We start from the raw sequence: 21,478 nt of genomic DNA on the forward strand, positions 1-21,478 counted from the left end.
TCTCATTAACGACTCGCCGTTAAATCTTAACGCGGCGGAAGCACACGTGTGTAAGATGTCGCCTGGCTTCATCGAGAATGGATGCTCAAGTGTTAAGATGTCGCCCGGCCGGCTTCATCGAGAATGAATGCTCAGGTGTGGCTGTATAATATCTGAAATCCATTTCAGAATAAAAAGTAGTCTTTTGAAAAAAACATTTGGAACCCATCAGTGTGCAAGGAAGATAAAGGAAGACCATATTCGAGGGGCAGTAATGACCTCAATTTAATTTAACCTACTAATAATTGATTTTTTTTCCCTGACATTTTCACTGTTTGTAGTTTCAATACTTATTTAAAGGTTATTTTAGAAAAAAAAGTTTTGTTTAAGCCTGTCCTTTTCCTGTTAAGCCAATTTGGAAATGACGTCTTTGTTGGATACCTGTCAGAAGCAGAGAGCTGTGATTGAATTTCTTTCTTTGGAAGCCGAACCGCCACCAAACCTTCTTAAAAGTTTGCAAAATGTGTTTGGGGAGCCTGCAATAGGCCACAGCAGTCAAAAAGTGGGTGTCCAGGACCAAGGAAAAAGAACTAGAGCCTAGCACTATTCCCAGGATTTTATCAATGAAGATAGTCTGCCGCTCCTTTGTTTGTCATGGAGGTCACTCAAAGCAGGCACAGGTGTACCCTTTCCTGGGCCCAAAATGATGATGCACATTCCTAAGATATAAAACCTAACAATCCAAGAGCAAACCCTATTAGAGTACCACTCCATTAAAAAAGCCAAGGTGGATCAATCCAGTTAATCTTTTCATGGTGTTTTGGAGCCTCTACCATCATATCTTGGACACCAGACAAATCTTTCACCCCATTGGCTTCTTAGATCAGAGGTTGCCAGAGCAAATCATGCATCTAACTCCCATGATTTGTTTGGTTGTTTTTACTTACTTACGACTTCTATTGCTACCCTTCCATTTATCCCGACAACTGGAGATCTCTGGGGGTGCCGGCTAGGAACTGCCTTAACACCGTGGACATATCTAAAGGTACAATTATAGATGCATTTCTGAGGGTATTCATGACTGAGGACGGACGATCTCTTGAGCAACACATCGGATCTACCAATTGGCACCATTGTCGGGATGTTTACCCTGCTATGACCTTGGCTTGTCCACCCAGGAGCTCATCACGTGCCTGTGCCGCATCGACTGTTTTGATGCCAGTGGCCGAGATAGTTCAGCCAGCTCAGCAGCGTTGAAGGAACGCGATCCTGCACTTGGCCGGCCTCCTTCAATACCGGTTAGCTGAAGCAGTGATATCTTGGAGCCAAATAGGTTACTGAATTGAGTTAAGGGTTGAGTTAAGATTAAAAAAAAAAAAGAAGCAGCAGCACAGGATAGAGAAAGTTAAGAATAGGAGAAAGCCACAGTCACTGATGCACTTTCACCCGTTTATTGACAAAAAAGTTGAACACGCAAATACAAATTGAGAACACTCACGGCGAGCTGTTGTACACTACAGCGCTCACGCTGAAGTATAACAGGCCAACCTGACTCCAGCTCCTGTTGTCACTCAATAGGCCACGCCCCTTAAAGGCACACATCCAACACACAGATACTACAGTACAAGGAGTAATTGGGTCACTTTAATACTTCATATTTGATCAATAATGGTATAGACATGGCCCACTGAATTTATTTTTGAAAATCAATTTGACTGATATTTGAATTCTTGGCAGTTAAGTAACATTTTTCAAACTTTTAATGACAAAATGTCTTTACTATTAGGAGTCAGACACGAAGTTTCTTGACGTGCAACATGTTTTCTAAAGATACTAAATATATTTTATAATTTTACAAATGCCACTGGAGACCACCTCGTTATGCTGTTGCAATACACCAGAGGGATCTGTGAGCTTCAGTGCCAGGATGAGGGAGCCACTTTACATTCACACAATAGCAGCCAGCAAAATAAATGAGATTTTTGTGATATGAATATGGATGAATTTTGTGAAGTGTCGGAACTATGGCACATCTTTACCATTATTACCTAACCGTGGCTTGAAACTCTTATGAAACCCTAAATCGGGCATGAAACCCGTTGACACCCTAACCCTTGTTTAAAACCCTAACCCTAAAAAAAAGAAAGACAGATAAAAATCCCTAACCCAGCCTTGAAACCCCAAATGCGGCTTGAAACTGTTTAACATTTGTGGGCGGTCCGTCACTTAAATGACTCCGACGTCGATCGCATCCATTCCGCTTAAATATTATTATAAAAGACATGTTAATAATATTACGAGTGGTCCACCTTGTACTGTAAATGCGGTATAAAGCGGTAGAGAAAGTCTATGGCGAAAGTTGGTTAAAATCAAGCAGTCCTTCATTGAAATGACAGTCGACCGCCTCTTCGGATTTTTTCTCCACTTAAATGTTATAAAATGCTTCGTAGCATTATAAGTGCTCAAAATGTAACATGCATACTATTTTATAAAATGAGTATGTGGCAAAGTGGCTTCTAAACTAAATAGCCAATAAATTTACAAAACTCAGCGATGGTTGAGTTTAAGCAGTCCGTCACTTAAATGAGCCCGACGGTTGACGCCACCCCCATTCGGATTTTTTTTCTTGCTTAAAATATAAATGAATACAATTTGAATTAATATAACAAAACTTTTGGTAATATCCTGTGTGTTCCAAGCTGCAACATATACCAACCAGTAATAATAATAAAAAAACATCCCATGGCGGAACCAAAAGTACAGCACAATCGACAGCGTGCAAGTCATGTGTTTGTTGTGTGTCAAGTAGCTAGTTAGCTAATGGTCACTTGAATGTCAAATATAATTTGACCTGACGTGTTTTAAGATGAAGCAGCACAAACTGTCTGCTGGGAAGCGTCTCGCCAAGCCTATTCTCTTCGGGTCACTCATTGTTGGACTGGCCGCTGCCTTCCTCAGCAGGTACCCTTTTTCAGTATTTGTATTACTGTGTTCAGTTTTAAGGTTCATTTGAAATGTATTCGTTTTGATTCCTTGTCTGGTCCGCTCATTATTACTCAATGGAAATGCATCTTTAATATTTTACTTCTACCAGCAAAGAGCTTCGACGTACAGTATCTTTTGTGTGAAGAAAATTTAACACAGGCTTGAAACCTTGATTTGACACCCTAACCCAGGCTTTAAAACCCTAATTTGAAACCCCAACTGTGGCTAGGAACCCTACTTTGAAACCATAACCCCTGTACAACTCGAACCCACGATTGAAACCCAAACAATTGAAAACACTAATCCATTCCGTTGTTTAAAACTCCATCCCAGGCTTGAAACCCTAACTCTTAAAATACCAAGCTTCAAATCCTAATTTGGGGGGGGGAAAAAATAAAATAAAAACAATGCTATGTAAAAGTCAATGTGCTTGTGGCATTTGTACCCAAAAACATACGTGATGAACATTTAAAGTGATGCTGACTGATGAAGGTTTTGATGACAGATATGAAGATGAAAAATGTTTGTAGTTTTGACATTTGAGACATTCATTGTTGTGCGTCACATGCAGGCACAGGTTCCTCCAGGACGTGGAGGACATGCGAGTGCAGGAGCGAGCGAGGAACGACGCCAAGAGGATGGAAATCGTGGAGAGGAGGCACAAACAGATGGAGGAGGTGGCGGAAAAGAGGAAAGGAAGCAGCTCAACACACATACAAAGGCCTTAAATAATAATTACAAAATGGACATCTTCAAATGGACTGTGCCTACATGTAAAAGATATGAAGGCTGAATCATTTCCACGTGCAATCTTTTAAATTTTGTTTTGTTTGTCTTTTGAGAATTATTAAAAGAAACTTGAGTTTGGTTAAAAAAAAAAAATTTCTGATTGCTGTCAAAGACCAACTCTTCATTTGTGAATGGATTGAACTTCTATTGTACAACTCACACAATACTTGAGTCTGTTTTTTTATTTTTTTAATTGAAATAAATATACAAACATCACCACACACCGGTGATATTACACATGAATAAATAAAAATGAACTGAAAAGTGCTTGGTTTGCCTGTCATGCAAGGAGGACCAAAACTGCCAAAATTAAATAACGAAAACAATGACTTAAATACATAAATGTGTCAAATTAATTGAAATACAAAATTTTCTGTACAAACAAAAACACTATTCTTTGCTATAATTGTGAAATATGAATATTTTAGAATTTGATTAATTACATTTTGACTAACACATTTTTAAAACTATGAATATGCAACTAATAAAGTCTGCAATAGTAAACTATGAATTTTATTAGTGAAATTTGATTAATTGGTCTACTATAATGTGAAATAAAGTGAAATATTTATGTAAACATTTTAATCCAATTAATTTAACCAATCAACCAAAATTAATTTCGCTAATAATTCATTTAATTCGTGAAATATTTACCATAGAACTCATTAAATTTGAGTCTGCTATTATACATTATGAAATAATATATATAACAATAGAAAAATATACGTTTTTACGTAAAATGAATTTATTTTAATGAATGATGACATTTTATTTCTAATTTTGATTAGTTCATAACACATTTAATGTTTTTTTTAATTTAATTTTTCCATTTTTAGTCCACCATAGTCATGACCTGTTCTTTTTGTTGTTGAGTGATTTAAATAGCTGACAAATAGATTTCTTGCCACCAGTAACTGGAATGTAAACGATCAATATGACCAAAAGTGTGACACATTTGAATAGCCCTCTTCCGTCTTTGGTCACAGGCGCGACAGAAAGCAAATGGAACGCAAGACAACCATCTTTCCTTCACGACGTTTCAAACATTTACAAACATCAATAAATAATGCAGAGACAATTATAACGGAAACACCAGCGTGCACGTGAATGCTTACTTTGACTCTCTATTGCTCAGTGATGAGTGATAAAAAGTGTTTGCATATCACTTTACTGTCTTGTAGTTCACTGTGAGGTCACTGCCACTTAGTCACATGATATCCTTTTGGCGGGGTCTGCGGAGGTGATTGTGCTCAAACAGTGAGGGGCACCAAGCCGGCCGAGGAGGCAGCTGGAGGGACTGTGATGGCCGTGAGGGTCCCTGGATCCAGGCTGCTGGCGCCTCTGCTGAAAAAAACAAAAGGAATAAAATTTTAAAAATTAATCACGGCCCGCATCAAATGGTTACGAGAAAAACTTAAAAGGCACACTACTGCATTAAAATCTAAAAATACAAGTAAAAATTGGGTTTTAAAAGAGTAAATAGATTTGAATGTTACAATATATCACAATTTATGTACAAGCACTTTGAATCATGACACGAGCAATATCACCTCTTTAGCTTTTCCTCGTCCTGTTCTTTGATTAGATTAATTGTGGATGTTTCTTGTACAATATGAACTTCATTTGTCCAAGTGTGGAGTTCCTCAGGGTTCCGTTCACAGTCCACTGCTCTTTTATTTTGTGTTCTTGAGGTTTTCTCTTGTATGTTGATGATGCTCTGATCTACAGTGGTGCCTTGACTTAAGACTGCCCCAACTTACAGGTTTTCGAGTTATGAGTTGAAGATACTTGGTTGATTTTTTGCTTTGTTTTGTGAGTCAAAATTTGAGGTGTGAGCAAGCAGTGGGTAAAAAAGCTTCAGGCTTTTTGGGCCTGAGTGAAGTGAAAACAAAATGGAGCAATTGTGATCACCTCACATGTGAACAATGACAGTGAACATTTTAAATAGATGTCTGCTTATGGCAAAACAAAATGTTTAGATTTATGCTTGAATATGATATCTTTCAATTAAATTACCCTCAATTCCCACTGAAAGTTTCCAATTTGGAATATTTACCAAATTCCCCATCTTAACTTTCCATGGAAATTAATTAGAAATTTGCAGGAAATATTCCAGTCTTAGCTGGGAATGACTCTTGACTCATCCTCACAGAAAAAAAAAAAAACGGAAGAGACTCACGCTTTGTCCAAGTAGGTGATATGGAGCGACTGCGAGTAAGCACTACTGTTGGCATTGAGGATGTTGCCATTGTCCAGAGCGTAGGTCTTCTTGGCCTGCTGCTCCTTGGCCAGATTCCTGCACGCGGCCAGTTTGGCCTCCAAAACCTGCCAGGACATGAGGCTTGTAATGGGGAGGACAAAAAAAAAAAAAAGGATTTGAGGGTTTACAGAAATCCAAAACGGACTCACCCCTACTTTCCTCAGTAGGTCGCTGACAATGTTGAGAGCTGATATCCGCGCTGAGGGTGTCAGCGGTGAGTTGCTGGCGTAGCCTGTGGAAAGTCCTGCAAAAGATAAGGTCACTCCCGAGGAATCAACAAACTATCACGTCAAGCTACATCAATACAATACATAAAAATAAGTTAAAATGTGGATGTAAAATAGTGATTAATTATTATTTGTAATTATTAACTAATACAGTATTATGATTATCATCAACTCATTAAAATATATAAACAAGTTAAACCCATGTGTAAAATTGTTTATTAATAATTCAATCAAATGATTCATAATTTTTTTTTTTTTGCATTTAAATAATTTTAATTACTTTCAAAACTAAACTGATAAATTGAAAGTAAAATTGTATATTTAAACAATGAATCAGTTTTTTTAGTTTGTATTTGTTATTTAATAATTATTTAACAAATTACATTAAATTTAATATGTAAAAATTATTATTTTTAATCAAATTATGTAATTCAAGTTATTTTCTCTAATTGAATGAACCATTCTTAACCAATTACTTATCAAATTGTTAAATGTATTTTACAAATTGGAATAAATCAATTAACCAGTTAATGAGATTAATTAAAAATCAATAATAATAATAATAATAAACTCCTACCACAAAGCTGGAAGCAGTCGTGGGAATATTTGTTTTTATATTAAGACTCCATCACATTTAACTAATTGATTAAGAGCTGCGTCCGAATACTTTAGTCCATATGGTGTAAGATGTCTCTGGCTGCACAGACCTGCGGCGTTGGCGAGGACGGCGTTGTCCAGACCTTTGCTCAGAGGCGTGGCAGGCATGGAGATTGACAGAGAGTCCATCTTGACATCGTCGTGCGTGGGCGAGCTGGGGGCCGATGTCCGTCTTACGTCCACCTGACGCTCGCGCACGGCCAGCTCCTGACGCAAATCTGACGAAAGAGAAATAATTAGTCAGAGATGAAGACGAAAGCATTTACAGGCAGCGTCGCATGTTGTGTATACAAGGATGGGTTGGACAAAGATTTGTTTTTTAAGTAGTCTTCACTGAGGTGATAGTCGAGTCGATGTGGATTCATTGATGAGGTTGTTGCTATTTTTTTTCAGTTGGCAATTGGCAGTTGTCACCTCTGGCTTCATCTTTGAGCCGCTGAACGGACTCGAGGAGCGACTCCTTCTCGTCCAGCTCGCTCTCCAGGAAGGCGTTCCTCTCGATGGCCTGGTTCAGACGCTGCTCGAAGTTCTCCAGAGACACGATGGTCGCTCTTAGGGGCCCCGAACAAAACCCGACTCGGTCAGAAGGAAAGCGGAACGCTAACTGAAGAGTGCCCACAAAATGTCATCTGACCTCTTGGCTCGTTCCAGGTCATCATTGGACTGTTCCAGTTCTCGGACGTATTTGTGGAGCTGCTCCTTGATGCTGCGCGTCTGCACCAGGTCGTCCTCCAGCACGGAAATCTGCTTGTAGCTCTGAGAGTACTGCTGCTCCAGTCTCTCCTGTCACATAACACACGCAAAAACTATCATCATCATCATACATTTTTCATCACACCCTCAATGCCCTCAACTTGTAACCTACATTTAATATACAGACAACACTGCACATCTTTGGTACAGTTACCATTACTGGCTTTTTGATTACAGTGTGGCAGCCATGACTAGCATGTGGACAGAAAAGTAACCTTAATGAGCAATTTCAACTCATACATTTGGTAAGTTAACATGTTGCTTAGAGATGGAGTGAACATGACCGGAATGCCACTGTTGAAAACACAACCCAAAGACAGTTTCATCAAATAAATTCACAAATACCAACCTAGCCCGATTTATGTCTCATGCCCACATGCTTAACAATATGGACAGGAACAAATGCAAAAGTAACGTTTAGCTTGATTTTCTACGACTAGGATATTCTAGTCAAAAACAGCAACGCAAAGAATTCTGGGAAGTAGCAGGTTGTGCTGAGCCAATTTTCCATGATGATTTGTGCTGACTATAGCACAGCTGCTAACACTAAAGCACAGTGACTAATACTTTAGCAAGGAACTCGCCGTCAACACCACGTCCGCATGGGTTATTGCTCAAATTACTCAACAGAACACACCCGCCTTTTGTAGGCTTGCAGTGTGTGGATGGCGACGTCAAGTGGAAAAATAGAATACCTGTACCACTCAAAAGTATCACCTATTGACTTTGAATTGCATATATGAAACTTAAATTGGGCCTGTCCTGGTTGACACGCCTCTGCAACATCGCGTGGACATCGGGGACAGCGCCTCTGGATTGGCAGACTGGGGAGGGTGTGTTTCAACTACAGGGCGATCACACTACTCAGCCTCCCTGGTAAGGTCTATTCAGGGGTGCTGGAGAGGAGGGTCCGTCGGGAAGTCGAATCTCAGATTCAGGAGGAGCAGTGCGGTTTCGTCCTGGCCATGGAACAGTGGACCAGCGCTTCACCCTCGGTAGGATCCTCAAGGGTGCATGGGAGTTGTTCGCCCAACCAGTCTACATGTGTTTTGTGGACTTGGAAAAGGCGTTGGACCGTGTCCCTCGTGGAGTCCTGTGGGGGGTGCTTCGGGAGTATGGAGTACCGAACCACCTGATACGGGCTGTTTGGTCCCTGTACGCCCGGTGTCAGAGTTTGGTATGCAGTCACTTTTCCAGTGAGGGTTGGACTCCGTCAAGGCTGCCCTTTGTCACAGATTCTGTTCATCTTTTATGGCCAGAATTTCTAGGCGCAGCAGAGGCGTAGAGGGGGTCTGGTTTGGTGGACTCAGTATTGCATCTCTGCTTTTTGCAGATGATGTGGTTCTGTTGGCTTCATCAGGCCGTGATCTCCAACTCTCACTGGAGCGGTTTGCAGCAGAGTGTGAAGCGGTTGGGATGAGAATCAGCACCTCTAAATCTGAGACCATGGTCCTTAGTCGGAAAAGGGTGGAGTGCCCTCTCCAGGTCGGGGATGACATTCTTCCCCAAGTGGAGGAGTTCAAATATCTTGGGGTCTTGTCCACGAGTGAGGAAAGAATGGAACGGGAGATCGACACACTGATGGGTGCAGCGTCTGCAGTGATGCGGACTTTGTATCGGTCTGTCATCCGGGAGGACCTTAAAGTAGAGCCGATGCTCCTCCGCATTGAGAGGAGCCAGATGAGGTGGCTCGGGCATCTGTTTAATATGCCTAATGGACGCCTCCCTGCTGAGGTGTTCCGGGCACGTCCCACCGGGAGGAGACCCCAGGGACGACCCAGGATACGCTGGAGAGACTACGTCTCTCGGCTTGCCTGGGAACGGCTCGGGATCCCCTCGGAAGAGCTAGAGGAAGTGGCTGGCTGCTGAGGCTGCTGCCCCCGCGACCCGACCTCGGATAAGCGGAAGACAATGGATGGGTGGATGGAAACTTAAATTGATCTAGATTCAAAAAAATCATTCACAAATTTAATCTATTGTGGTGTTTTTTCTGGAACGTAATAACCGCGATAAACAAGGGATTACTGTACATCATTTCAAACTCTTACGACATTACCGCTAAAATAAATTTAAAACAGCCACTCAACAGAGCAAAAACAGGCGTTGCAAAGACTCTCTGTAACTTCCACATGACCCAGGCTAAACTTACCTCTCTCTGGGATAAAATGCTTGTCTCTGAATTGAGAAAAAAAGCAGATCTGAGGTGGAAGGAAAAAGGTAAGGGACAAAAGTAGTTTTAAACAAAGGAAGGATGCAAAATAAAAAGTGTTTCTGAGGGAAGGAAGGAATGGGGACAAAGGTCAGGAAGTAAAGTAAAAAAAAGTAGGTCAGAGGTGGAAGAAAAGAGGAGGAAGACAAAAAAGTAGGAAAAGGAAGGAAGGATGGATGTATAAAAAGCGGGTTTGAGGGGAAAGGAGGAGGAGAGGTAAGGATGCAAGACTAAAAAGAAACTGAGGGAATTCAGGAAGGAAAAGATGTCAGGGAGAAAATGTAAATGTAATAAATTGATCAAGCGACTAAGTGATTACCTACTTTTGGCCCACTGTATATAATTGTATCTGTGTTGATTCTATTCCCGATATCTGGATTAGCCGTTACCTTGATCGTTTCCACGTCACTCTTCAGCCTGAAGTTGTCAGACTGTAGGTCCTTCAGGCGATGCTCGGCCTGGCCCAGCTGAGCTTCCAGCTCGGCCTCCAGCTCCCTGCTGCCTTCCTGGAACTCCAGCAGCTCCTCGTGAGCCTCCTGGTAGCTGCCGGCCAGCGCGGGAGATGACACAGACAGACAGAGTCGGAGAAAGACATCACGTTCGAGACGAACTACTGATGATGTAAGAAGGCGCATCTGAAATGGAAGCTATAAAAGAAGGCCAGCTCTCCTTCCCAGCTGGCAAGAACACAGCTACCGTCCGTTGAGCTCCACATTTGACAGTCGAAATCTTAATGGGTTAAAACACAAAAATGTGTCACATACTTTGTCTTGTACTTGATGTAGAGCGCTTTCCAAAAGTTGATTTCCTCATCCTTGGAGGAGAATTTAGGTATTTTGTCCGTTTCCATGGCAATCACATCTAAAAAGTAAGGAAGTCTATTGTTTAAGATACATTTACAACACTTGAAGAGGACACCACACACACTAGTCAGGTCAGCATTGCAAATGTCAATCAGTTCTCAATTGCCTTACATGGCTAAATAACAAAAGAAAATAAATACAAATAGTCTTCATATGTATAACTACACAGCCACATGAACTACATAGCCTAGTTGGTTACATAACCTAGTTGGCTGCATAACCTAGTTAGCTACAGAGTCAAGTTTCAGAGCCTAGTTAGCTATATAGCCTAGTAAGCTACACAACCTAGTTAGCTATTTAGCTTGTTAACTGCATAGCCTAGTTAGCAACACAGCCTAAATAACTACATGGCCTAGTTAGGTGCATACTAGCTACAGGTTGTTGTGATATAAAAAAATAAGAGTATGATCATTTCTGAACTTTTTCCACCATTAACCTAAAACCTGCACAATGCAATTGAGGGGAAAAACTGATATTTTAGAGAGGAAGAAGCTACAAGAACACCTGAAGTTTATTTGGGGTTAATCAGAGGCACTTTAAATGATGGCAGGTGTGTGCTGACTCCAATTAAACAAGTAAATGTGATTGGTTATTTTGGAACAGACACATCCCATTTATCACGCACACTTGTGCAACCACATTATCTCAGTTTATTTTTACTTCCCCTCGTAAAAAGTGTTTTTTTTTTCCCCTCAGCTGCGTTGTAAAGGTTATAGATCACAATGTTGAAAAATATTTGAAACGATTGATCTAATATCACAAAAGCTGGCATTTGAACAGTAGTGCGTAGACTATTTGTATTTACTAGCCCGGTTAGCTACATACTAGCTCTATTGTCCACTCACTTTAGGTCAACTAGGACTTTTAAATGTGGACACACAAAGTGACAGATGAGTCTCTATCATCTTTTAGCAGGTCAGCATCACATTTATACTTTTTTTCCCATTTCTATTGTGTATGCCCCTAACGCCTGTTATAGCTTTATCACAAACGACTAGGAAGAAGTTATGAAACATTTGGCCGGCAAATATTACTCAAAATACATTACTGGAAGTTAATAAAAGCACTACAAATGAGTAAAATGGCAAGGATTATCGACAAGAAACGAGACGAGGTCGAGCTGTCAGATACGGCTGAGCTCGTTCAAAACCAGTCAACCGTGTATTTTTAATATTCGAGATTTTACTTTGATTTAAAGCAAGAGGTATAAGTCATAAGTTTACCTGCTGAACATCACCTCATGAAAAGAGATATTTGTCGTCTTAATGAGATGTTTATCGGCTCATTCCACAGCTTGTGGAGATTGGCGATGCTTCCTCTTGTTCGCCGTGTTGCTCGGCGGCTGACGAGGTCACAGAGCGGAGCATCGGCGCCACCCTCTGGTCATCTTCTGTAAGTGCGCTGTCCACGGACAGAGCGAGTCACATTATACATATAATACAATTAACAACTTTGTTCATTTTGGGCAACGTTATGTTTGCGTCAATACAAATAAAAAAAATGAAAAATTTTTCACGTGGGCTTTTATACATTGCTGTGTGTAAGTCAAATATGCACACGATACATAGTCGTTACGCAAAGTACGTACGAAAACGTCATGACGCCATTCACGTAGTGACGTTGGGTGTTGCTAGGCGAACAGAGAAACAGAGAAAAGGCGAACAGAGAAAAGACAAGGAAACCAGTCACACAATGTTGCTTTTTAGAGTAAATAATTTTAAAGAAATATTCAAGTTAAAAATAAAAATAAAAAAGGTAATAAAAACACCGAGCTAGCCAGGAGTCGAACCTAGAATCTTCTGATCCGTAGTCAGACGCGTTATCCATTGCGCCACTAGCCCACAAGAACAGCCAGTGTATTTTCTCTTAATAACAGTGAACAGACACAATTCTGGAACGCAGATATAAGATTTAACGTCTAAAAGTAACAAAAGAACACACAGCAAGTCCTATAAAACATTTTTAATTGTTGCCACATTCTGATGATTGCCCCCCCTCCACACTTTGAGACAAGATGTTCACATTTCCTTTTTGAGTCCAAATTTAACAGTATCAACACTTTGTCACAAACACTTCTGACCTTTTTTGGGCCTCCTGTGCTGCAAAGTAAACATGTGCAAGAACACATAGAAGATTCATTTGTCGCTTAAACCTTCACGCTCATCATTGTATCAACGAGACGCTTTGAGGGCAAAAGTAACATAAAAAAAAACATTATTAAGAATAAGAAGCATCTTTTTTCGTCATTTGTATCCACATACACCACAGATGAGACATTTAAAGAGTGTGGTTAAAAAGCATGCTGGCACACTTTCACACAGGACACATGTACACACAAACATCTATTCTCGCTTCCTTTTACACAACATACACACAACCTGCCAGGTTTACATTCCAACGAATGATGTTGAAAAATGCCGTCATCAGTGTGATGACCAGAAAAAAAAAGCGTTTACAAAAGTACAAGCAACACAACATGACGGATGATTCAATAAATTGTTCTACATTAGGTTTATTCTAATCTTCAAATTGTAAACAGTGCTGATTAGCTGTCATTTCATGTTGTGACTCGGGCTCTTTAGTCCCTTTTTTTTTTTTTTTTTTTTTGAAAGACAAGTCCCATGTCAGGTGTAATATCACATTCAGGTCCACTGAACTAAACTACGTATATGAGCAAACATCAACATTTAATTCTGAAAGTTGGATCTTCACTCTGTGATTGTAATAAAACCGTATTGCCTCATAGCATTGATGTATTTTATCAAATAAATATTAGAATCAGTCCAGGGGGTTAATTGTGTAAAACAAGACAACAAGTGATCTAATAATAATAATAATAATAATAATGGAGACATAATGATGAGTTTTCTTCATGAGTTCATCATTTCAATCCAGCCAGTATTCCTATACATCAACATATATATTTATATTTAAGTCACTATATACAGAGCATGTACTGTATGTACATAAATGTATTTACAATGAGTCTTTTTTTTTTTTTTTTTTTGCACGTGACAAGCAAGAGGAATGTCTGGCCCAATGTTTGAAAGCTTCTCGCCCGCCAGGGTGTCAAGTAAAAAGCGTTTGCAAGAAATAGATCTGTATCATAAATACTCTGCTCAAAATAAAAAGGATGCTTTGCACGTCTATGGCCACACACACACGTGGTCACCTTCCAGGTGGAAAAAAAAAAAACACATCCTTCGTAACTGGGACAAAAATAGCAGGCTACTTCTCAGTGATAAGAGCATGTTTTCTGGAATGTTCTTTCTCTTTCGCACTCATCTGAATTACCTTCTAGACCAGTGATTCTCAAAGTGTGGTACGCAGGCTCTCTCTGGTTGTACGTGACCAAATCTCTGAATTAAATATTCAAACTGTCCAAAATGTTACAGTGGCTTAAAACATTTTTTAATCCAGTACTGTACATTTGTTAAATTCAGTTGTATTTAACTTTTAAGTACAATACATTTGCATTTAATCTTTTAGAACCGTTTTTTAACATTTATTTAGGTAAAATGGAGAGCGAAGTACATAATTTTGGAGGTGGTACTTGAGGTAAAAAGTTTGAGAACCACTGTTATAGATAATGACCTTGAAGGTCATCAGCCACAAAAACAGGGGGGGGCGGGGGGGGGAGGGCAAAGTATGGCCCGCGGGTTACAAATCACTCTTTAATCCGGCCCACCAGCATTGACATAATCAAGAGTCTTAAGGTAATCGTTTATTGATCTCCAGAATTGAGATTCATAATTTAATAATAATAATTTAATATTTGGTGGATTAATTTAGCCTGTTGTTTCCCTAAAATGTGTTAATTCAAATATATTTAATATATCATTTGTAATTTATCTAATGAATAGGTTACTTGATTTATTGTAAAAAATAAATAAAGAAAGAAACCGTTGCACATACACAGTACATCTAATATGTACTAATTGGATTGAAAATGTGGTTAGCTAAATGAATTATAATACAATTTTAAAATGAGAATAAACTATTATTAAAATGAAGTCACCCGTAACCCTAATGAAGACAAATGTGACAGAAAATGGATGGATGGAACTATTTTCCATATTATAAAGTCATTTTAATTAGATCTATATATTTTTGACGTCATCTATGAATGTTCTGACCCTTGTGTCCATTGTATTAAAAATAAAATGTGGCTCTGGAGCACAAAGGTTTGCCCACCCCTGCTCTATTCTCTATTCTTTGCTGTCTCCTGTCAATATAAAATACGTTCTGATGTTTGACTGGGAATCATAAACTCTGCAAATGTACACTATAGACAATACTTTTCAGTAAATGAATGTTAATCATCAAGACGTTTTTTGTTAGTTATTCAGCTAAGTGTCTACAACGTGCATGTTGGTTGATGACACACACGCACGGACACAGAATTCACACCCAGGCTGATGTCCTTGCCAAGAGGAGAGTGGTTGATGTTATTCCCTTTGGAGGAATTGCCATAAAAGCGCTGAATCCCCCGCCTCGCTCATGTGTTTCTTGTCTGGCGTGTGGCGTTCAAGGCATCAAATAAGGCAAACACAAACTAAAAATGGAACAATCCAAATGCATGAATGCATCAGGGTGTGAAGGGGGAAGTAGGGAGAGGGATGCGTCATAGCACCGTGCTCTCCAAATCTTCCCCCTCCTCCGACTCGATGGCTCTGAGGCGTCTCGAGTCCAGCAGCGCCACCGAGTGCCTGAGGTGGGAGACGTGCGCCAAGTCCAGAAGGCCGTCCAGCTCCATGTTGATGATGGGAATGTCCAGGTTGCAGAAGGAATCTGCAGGAGCAAAACATTCATTCATCATTCAGTCTTTTGTTTGGGATGTGGAAAAAAATTGCAGGTGGAGGGTGTGGGCCATGCTGGTCGATGGAGTGTGCGGGTCCAAATCAGGCATGAGGAAGGAGAACAATATCACGATGCGACCAGAGGATGTTTTATAATGTATCCGCAGTCTCACAAAAGTCAGTACAACTCTCACATTTTTGTCAATATTTTGTTATAGCAATAGCTTTTCAAGGGACAACACTGAAGAAATGACACGTTGCAGCAATTTAAAGTAGTCACTGTATATATGGTGTATGTCAACAAAAGTGGCAACAAAAGTGTATATATATATATATATATATATATATATATATATAATAATTTTTGTTTTAGGGCCATAATCGCCGAGCTATATTATCGTAGCGTAACAACAAAGTTAAAATTATATTCTGTAAATTCACACATGGAGGAGTGGGGAGGGAAGGCGGGAGGGAAGAAGGGAGAAGGTGGCAGTGATGCTCAAAGCGGGCAGCAGGAGCAAGGCATTATGGGTGCCAGGCTTAGCTTAGCTTAATTTAGCGCATCTCTGGCCTGCTTTGACAGGCCATGCCCACACGAGCCATGCAAAATGGGGTCGGGGTCGGATTTATGGAGAGGTGCCATGTTGTGGCCAAAATAGGGTCGGAGGGGACATGGGAGTTCTGCTTACCCTAAAAGTCCCTCAAACACAACGATGGCTCAAACGGCTGAAACAACAATTACACATCAGAACAGTTAAACGTGATTAGTTGTCATTAAACACACATTCTGTGTAAATACCAATTCTAAATACACCACTATCAAAAAGTGAATTTGACCTTCTTAGGTCACAGTGTAGTTTTGATACTCTCATACGGGATCTAGCTGCATGTATGTTCATCTTCCATCCATCCATCCATTTTCTGAGCCACTTTATCCTCATAAGGGTCACGGGAGTGCTGGAGCCTATCCCAGCTACCATCGGGCAGGAGGCGGGGTACACCCGGAACTGGTTGCCAGCCAATCGCAGGGCACATAGAAACAACCACTCACATTCACACCTACGGGCAATTTAGAGTCTTCAATTAACCTCGCATGCATGTTTTTGGGATGTGGGAGGAAACCGGAGTGCCCGGAGAAAACCCACGCAGGCACGGGTAGAACATGCAAACTCCACACAGGCGGGGTCGGGGATTGAACCCCGGTCCTCAGAACTGTGAGGCAGACGCTCTAACCAGTCGTCCACTGTGCCGCCGTATGTTCACCTTATGTAAGAAAAAGACAGCTCTTACCTGTGGACATGCTCTCTCCAGGAGACAAACCATCCAGCAGGCCAGACGAGTGCTCCAGTGGCTGGGGGCTAGTGCCGGGGGTCAAGGGCGGCTGCGGGGGAGGCAAGTTGGGCCTCTGCCGGGGCGGCTTGGGCGTGGGTCGGGCCTTGATGAGCGTCCCGGCCAGCGAGGGCGGCGAGGACAGAGACGGCGTGCTGGCCATGTGGACGTGTCCCAGGGAGCTGATGGTGGCGTAACCCTGCGGGTAGCCGAAGCCGTACGGGGAAGGGGTGCTGGGCGGCGTGGGCGACAGGCTGACTGGAGACGGCTGGCCCGTGGACTGCTCCGACACGGCCCCCGTCTGGCTGTAGGGGACTTTAGGCGGGATTGGAGCCAGCTTCTTTGCTAAGGGGGAGTGAAAAACACGTTTAAAGATCAGAGAAAGCCCAAGGCATAAGCCAGTGGCTCTCAAAACAGGGTCCCTCAACCGTCGCGGGTCTGCGAGCCGTAGTTTGGGGGTTTGCAAAATAATTTGCAACAAATAATTATGTTGTATCATTTTTTTAAAGAGCATAGCTCAAGTAGATATAAAAAATCTACACACCCCAGATCAAATGCCAGGTTTCTGTGATTAAAAATAAAAAAACAGACTAAAAAATGTCTGGAAAAGCCTACTAGAACAGCTGGACTATATTTGGGGTTAATTAGAGGCACTTCAAATCGTGGCAGATGTGTGCTGACTCCCATTTGACATGAGTTTGAATGTGATTGGTTAATTCTGAACACAACTAGATCCTAGTTATAAGAGTGTCTGCACACTTGTTATTATTTATTTTTTCTTGCCCTAATGAAAATTATTTTTTTGAGGAAAAAGGTGCATTTCTTCAAGAATATGGTCCTACTTTTTAAGAGAATAAAGGGGTCTTTTACACAATAAAACGCATAATTTTCCGAGAATAATGTATTTCTTAAATTCCCTTTTAAAAATGACTCTCTCCGTTAAACTTTTACTTTAATCTTAATTTTACAGCTTGATCTTAAAAATATGAGTCTAATCTCGTAAGAATACGTCTTTTTATCCAAACAAAACACACCTTAGAGCATATCTGAACCTCTCTTGGAACTCAAATTTTGTCTTGCAACACAAAACTAAATAATCAACCAAGCGACGGCTTGTAAATCCCAAAACTTGTAAATTGGGGATTTCGTGAATCAAGGTATTGATGTACTCTGTCTATGATTAACAACAATGAAGGTCTTCTTACCTCTCCTCAGCGTGTGTGGGCTGTGCTCAGACTGGCCGCCGGAAGACAGCGTCACTTGGAATCCCTTCTGTCCGATAACCGGAGACAGTTCTTTGTTCTTCAGGGTGCTGAGGTGAGACAAAAACACGTTTAGGCGCCGAGCTGACTCCACCATCACACTTGTATCCTTCATCGTTGTAAAAACTTGAGTTAACCTATCAACTTATTGAGCTTACAGGATAGCCACAATGAGGGTTGAAGGGTAAAAACATCTTATGCTCTACAGAAGCTTCCAGCAAATGAGGATGACAGAAGCATTTAAAGTCGGGCACACGGCCATGCAAATGAGCCTTTGAGCATTCATATGGTATGACATCACTTGGATGTCATCAACCATATAGTTGTTATCTTTTTTTCTCGTGTGAACTGAAGGTGACAGCGGAGTCTCGCGCATGCTGATGTGACACATCACCGTCCCCTGCATTGGCCCTCGACTTTTGCTAAGGTTTATGCTCTGCCTTTTGATATTCTTACCTGATAGGACCAAAAACATGCATGTTAGGTTTATTGAAGACTCTAAATTGTCTATAGCGGAGGTTCTAGAACCTTTTAGGTCCAGGGGAGAAAATACAGGGGAGACCCCCTTATAATCCTAATTAAACATAATGACCACATATCAGTGCTGTAGGAATGAAATAGTTGCATATTTTCCACACAAAAAACACAAATGCTACGAACAAATGAATTTTTTTCCAGAAAAAAAGAAAATGTTATTAGAATAAAGTGGTGTTTTTTTCACAAAAAAATATCTTTACAAGAACAAAGACTTATTTTGTCGGGATAAAAAGGCACAATCTTATGAGAATATATTTTTTTCTAAGATAACGTCATAATATTATGATATTAAAGGACCTTATTTCTGTAATAATACGCCTTTTGTTGAAAAAATAAAACAAGACTTTATTCATGCAGGGGATGTCAGATTTATGTGATGAAATGTCACAATCAAATCAGAGCTTTTCATTGGCCCAAAGCTAGGTAGGGAGTAATTGGTTTATTATTTTTGTTTAGTTTGTTTTTATTCGCTCTTCAGCCCCCATATACAGATTATTTTGCGGATCCCTGGCTCCTGCCCACACGTCATACCGCTTTCATCACTGAAGGCTTTGACTCTTCTTTGTTGCCTAGCAACCAACACGGAGCCGCGATGACTTGCTTTAAAGATGAATTTGATAACTGCAACAAAAAGGCGACTGCTCCCCCATCACCTACCTCTTACCGGAGGGGCTGCACGCAGGCTGTGTAAAGAAAACGCTGTTCTTGCATTTACCTAGCAGCTTTGCGTCCTCTCTCTCGGCTACCGGTGGCCCAAGGAGGGGGGACAGAAAGTGGGGTGCCGGGGGGTTTGGGGGAGCCCAGGAAAAGATCGTGGCGAGTCAGAACGAGCGGGGGTTTGATGTACAGGGAGGAGCCGTTGGTGTCGGCGGGGGACGCATGCAGAGGCTCGGATAAGGAGGCCTGCTTAGGCAAGGCGGGGGAGCTTTGGGCTCGGGGGTTGGAGTTGATATCGAGGGGCTGGGGGGACGGGCATAGAGAGTGGAGGAACGGGGGTGGGCTGTAGCCCGAGCGGCGGGGGACGGGTGACGGGCCCGTGGGCACGCATTCGGGACTGCAGGAGAGGGGGCGCATACCAGGGGGTGCTCGGGTGTAGAAGTGGTGGGGAGGGAGGGAGAAGGGTGAGGAAGAGGGATAAGGGGGGGGCAGCCTCTCCTCCTCGGGGGAGGGTTGGGCGTTACAGGTGTCCGACCAATTGGACGACGCGTCGTCCGAGCTGGAATGATAAAAGAAACTTTTTTATGGCGAGCTGGGAAGCTGTTGAAGAGGATAAAGAGGTGGAAAACATCTTCGGATGATGATGTAGAAAGAAGAAAAAGCGTCACCTCATCCACTGCAGAGCCTTGCGACAATGGAAGGTGAAGCTGTGAAACATGCGGGGGCTGATGGCCAAAAGACAACATGAGAGCGCCGCACGTGCAGCAATAGCCCCTTTCGCGCCGTCAAAATTGGCACATTGTAGGAGTACAGTGTTCCCCCGCCTATTTCCGATTTGCTACTGGTGAATTCACCTATCCTCCGTTACTCACTGAAAAACTTGCCTATTCACTGTTTTTGTGCTAAGGCCAAAGCCCTGTCTAATGTAAAAGCAGTGCCATCTTGTGGCATCCTGATCTGACACTATATCCGAAGTCGATAAATTAACGAGTCGACGTCGACACCGCTTTCCATATCGGGCAGTACAGCTCTCTTGTGTGTAAGGTACTGATGGGGAATGATTGAAGTCCACCCATGATTTGGTGGGCTTCCAACATCAGTGGCGGATCAGAGACAGTGTGTAAGGGGATAGGATTAAGTTTGAAGCCGTAATAGCTCTGTGAACGCACACTACAGAGTTCTGGGGCTACCGAAGCATCAAAAATCAACATACACGCCTCTGATACGATATCCAAAGCTGGGTTGACATCGACACTGGGACAAAGCAGACTTTGACGGGCCATATTGGCCATCTTTTTTCAAACTTTCTCTCCTGTTTGTGAGGTACAGATAAAGAAAAGGGGGTAGAAGTTGACCAAGGGAATTTTATCGCCTTCTGACATAGTATCAGAGGAATATCAGAAACAGAACAGCGCCAATGTGTAAAAGTATAGCAGTTCCATGGATGTAATTATTTGAATGCGCGAAGCCGCAATAGCATAATGAACAGGCACTACGGATTTCTGTCTGAAAGATGTTACACCTCCAATGTGCAAATTTTCCGGGAAGGCAGCGTAAAAGGGGCTACAGAGGCCACAAAAATCAACATATTCAAGCATGTCTGGGGTCAAAGGTAAAATGTTGAAGGAAGGTCTTTGGAGGGGGACGATTACTGGGCACTGGTCAGGGGTGGGGTCAGCTGTGGGACCCAGGTCAGGGGACTGAAACAGGTCGACGGGGGTGGGGAGGGGCACAAAAGCCTTACCTGGCTCGCTCGTTGCTAGTGGGAGGAGGGGTGGGGGAGAGGGAGCCCGAGGGGTCCCCGAGCGGCTCGGGGGTGAGCGCGTCCGAGGGTGGGGTGGGCGCCCGCACGCTGGGGGGCGTGGACGAGGCCTTACGCGAGGAAGACGAGCCCCTGCGGGACACCCAAGAAGTGTCCATCACCCTGACTCCCATGCTGCAGTGGGACACAGACGCACAGCCAATCATAGGAAAGGAGAGCTTGGACTTGGCGGGTGTTGGGGGAGGCGGCAGGGGGTAGGCCTCGTTCACGGGATCATCTTCCCTAGCCAACTGCGATGTTTTAGGGCCTTAAAAGCCTTGTGTCTTGTTCCTCGTCTTCCATGGCGCCACAATGCTGACATTTGCTGAGCATTTAAACATCCATCCATCCATCCATTTTCCGAGCCGCTT

General features: G+C 42.0%; 2 protein-coding genes and 1 non-coding gene across 11 annotated transcripts in view; all 3 read right to left on the bottom strand.

Annotated features, from left to right (window-relative positions):
* Positions 1-3,920: 3,920 nt before the first annotated feature.
* On the bottom strand, positions 3,921-12,101 carry LOC133469297 (nuclear distribution protein nudE-like 1-B). Of its 3 annotated transcripts, none has more exons than XM_061756188.1 (9): positions 11,946-12,101; positions 10,624-10,720; positions 10,249-10,402; positions 7,532-7,680; positions 7,312-7,448; positions 6,948-7,115; positions 6,163-6,245; positions 5,933-6,078; positions 3,921-5,097 (listed from the first exon to the last, which is right to left on the bottom strand). In XM_061756188.1, exons 2-9 carry the CDS (start codon positions 10,707-10,709, stop codon positions 5,004-5,006), a joined length of 1,017 nt encoding a protein of 338 aa, XP_061612172.1. In that variant the 5' UTR covers positions 10,710-10,720; positions 11,946-12,101; the 3' UTR covers positions 3,921-5,003. The 3 variants fall into 3 exon arrangements, with proteins under 3 accessions (XP_061612172.1, XP_061612171.1, XP_061612170.1); XM_061756187.1 differs by having other exon boundaries at positions 3,921-5,094; positions 6,163-6,257; XM_061756186.1 differs by having other exon boundaries at positions 6,163-6,257.
* Positions 12,102-12,490: 389 nt separating this feature from the next.
* trnar-acg (transfer RNA arginine (anticodon ACG)) lies at positions 12,491-12,563 on the bottom strand. The gene has a single exon. It is a non-coding gene; the product is annotated as a tRNA-Arg (tRNA).
* Positions 12,564-12,669: 106 nt separating this feature from the next.
* Positions 12,670-21,478, bottom strand: part of arhgap44b (Rho GTPase activating protein 44b) — a 39,075-nt gene continuing 30,266 nt past the window's right edge. For 2 of the 7 annotated variants that reach the window (XM_061756180.1, XM_061756178.1), the window contains 6 exons: positions 21,051-21,242; positions 19,975-20,031; positions 19,365-19,865; positions 18,056-18,162; positions 16,812-17,195; positions 12,670-15,513 (listed from right to left, as the gene is read on the bottom strand). In XM_061756180.1, the coding sequence (XP_061612164.1) occupies positions 15,347-15,513; positions 16,812-17,195; positions 18,056-18,162; positions 19,365-19,865; positions 19,975-20,031; positions 21,051-21,242 (1,408 nt within the window). In that variant the 3' untranslated portion in view covers positions 12,670-15,346. Of the gene's footprint in view, positions 15,514-16,210; positions 16,248-16,811; positions 17,196-18,055; positions 18,163-19,364; positions 19,866-19,974; positions 20,032-21,050; positions 21,243-21,478 lie in introns of all 7 variants that reach the window. The other 5 variants (XM_061756184.1, XM_061756185.1, XM_061756182.1 and 2 more) reach the window with 4 other exon arrangements.

Source organism: Phyllopteryx taeniolatus, chromosome 19 (genome assembly GCF_024500385.1).
Source record: "Phyllopteryx taeniolatus isolate TA_2022b chromosome 19, UOR_Ptae_1.2, whole genome shotgun sequence".
Taxonomy (NCBI): domain Eukaryota; kingdom Metazoa; phylum Chordata; class Actinopteri; order Syngnathiformes; family Syngnathidae; genus Phyllopteryx; species Phyllopteryx taeniolatus.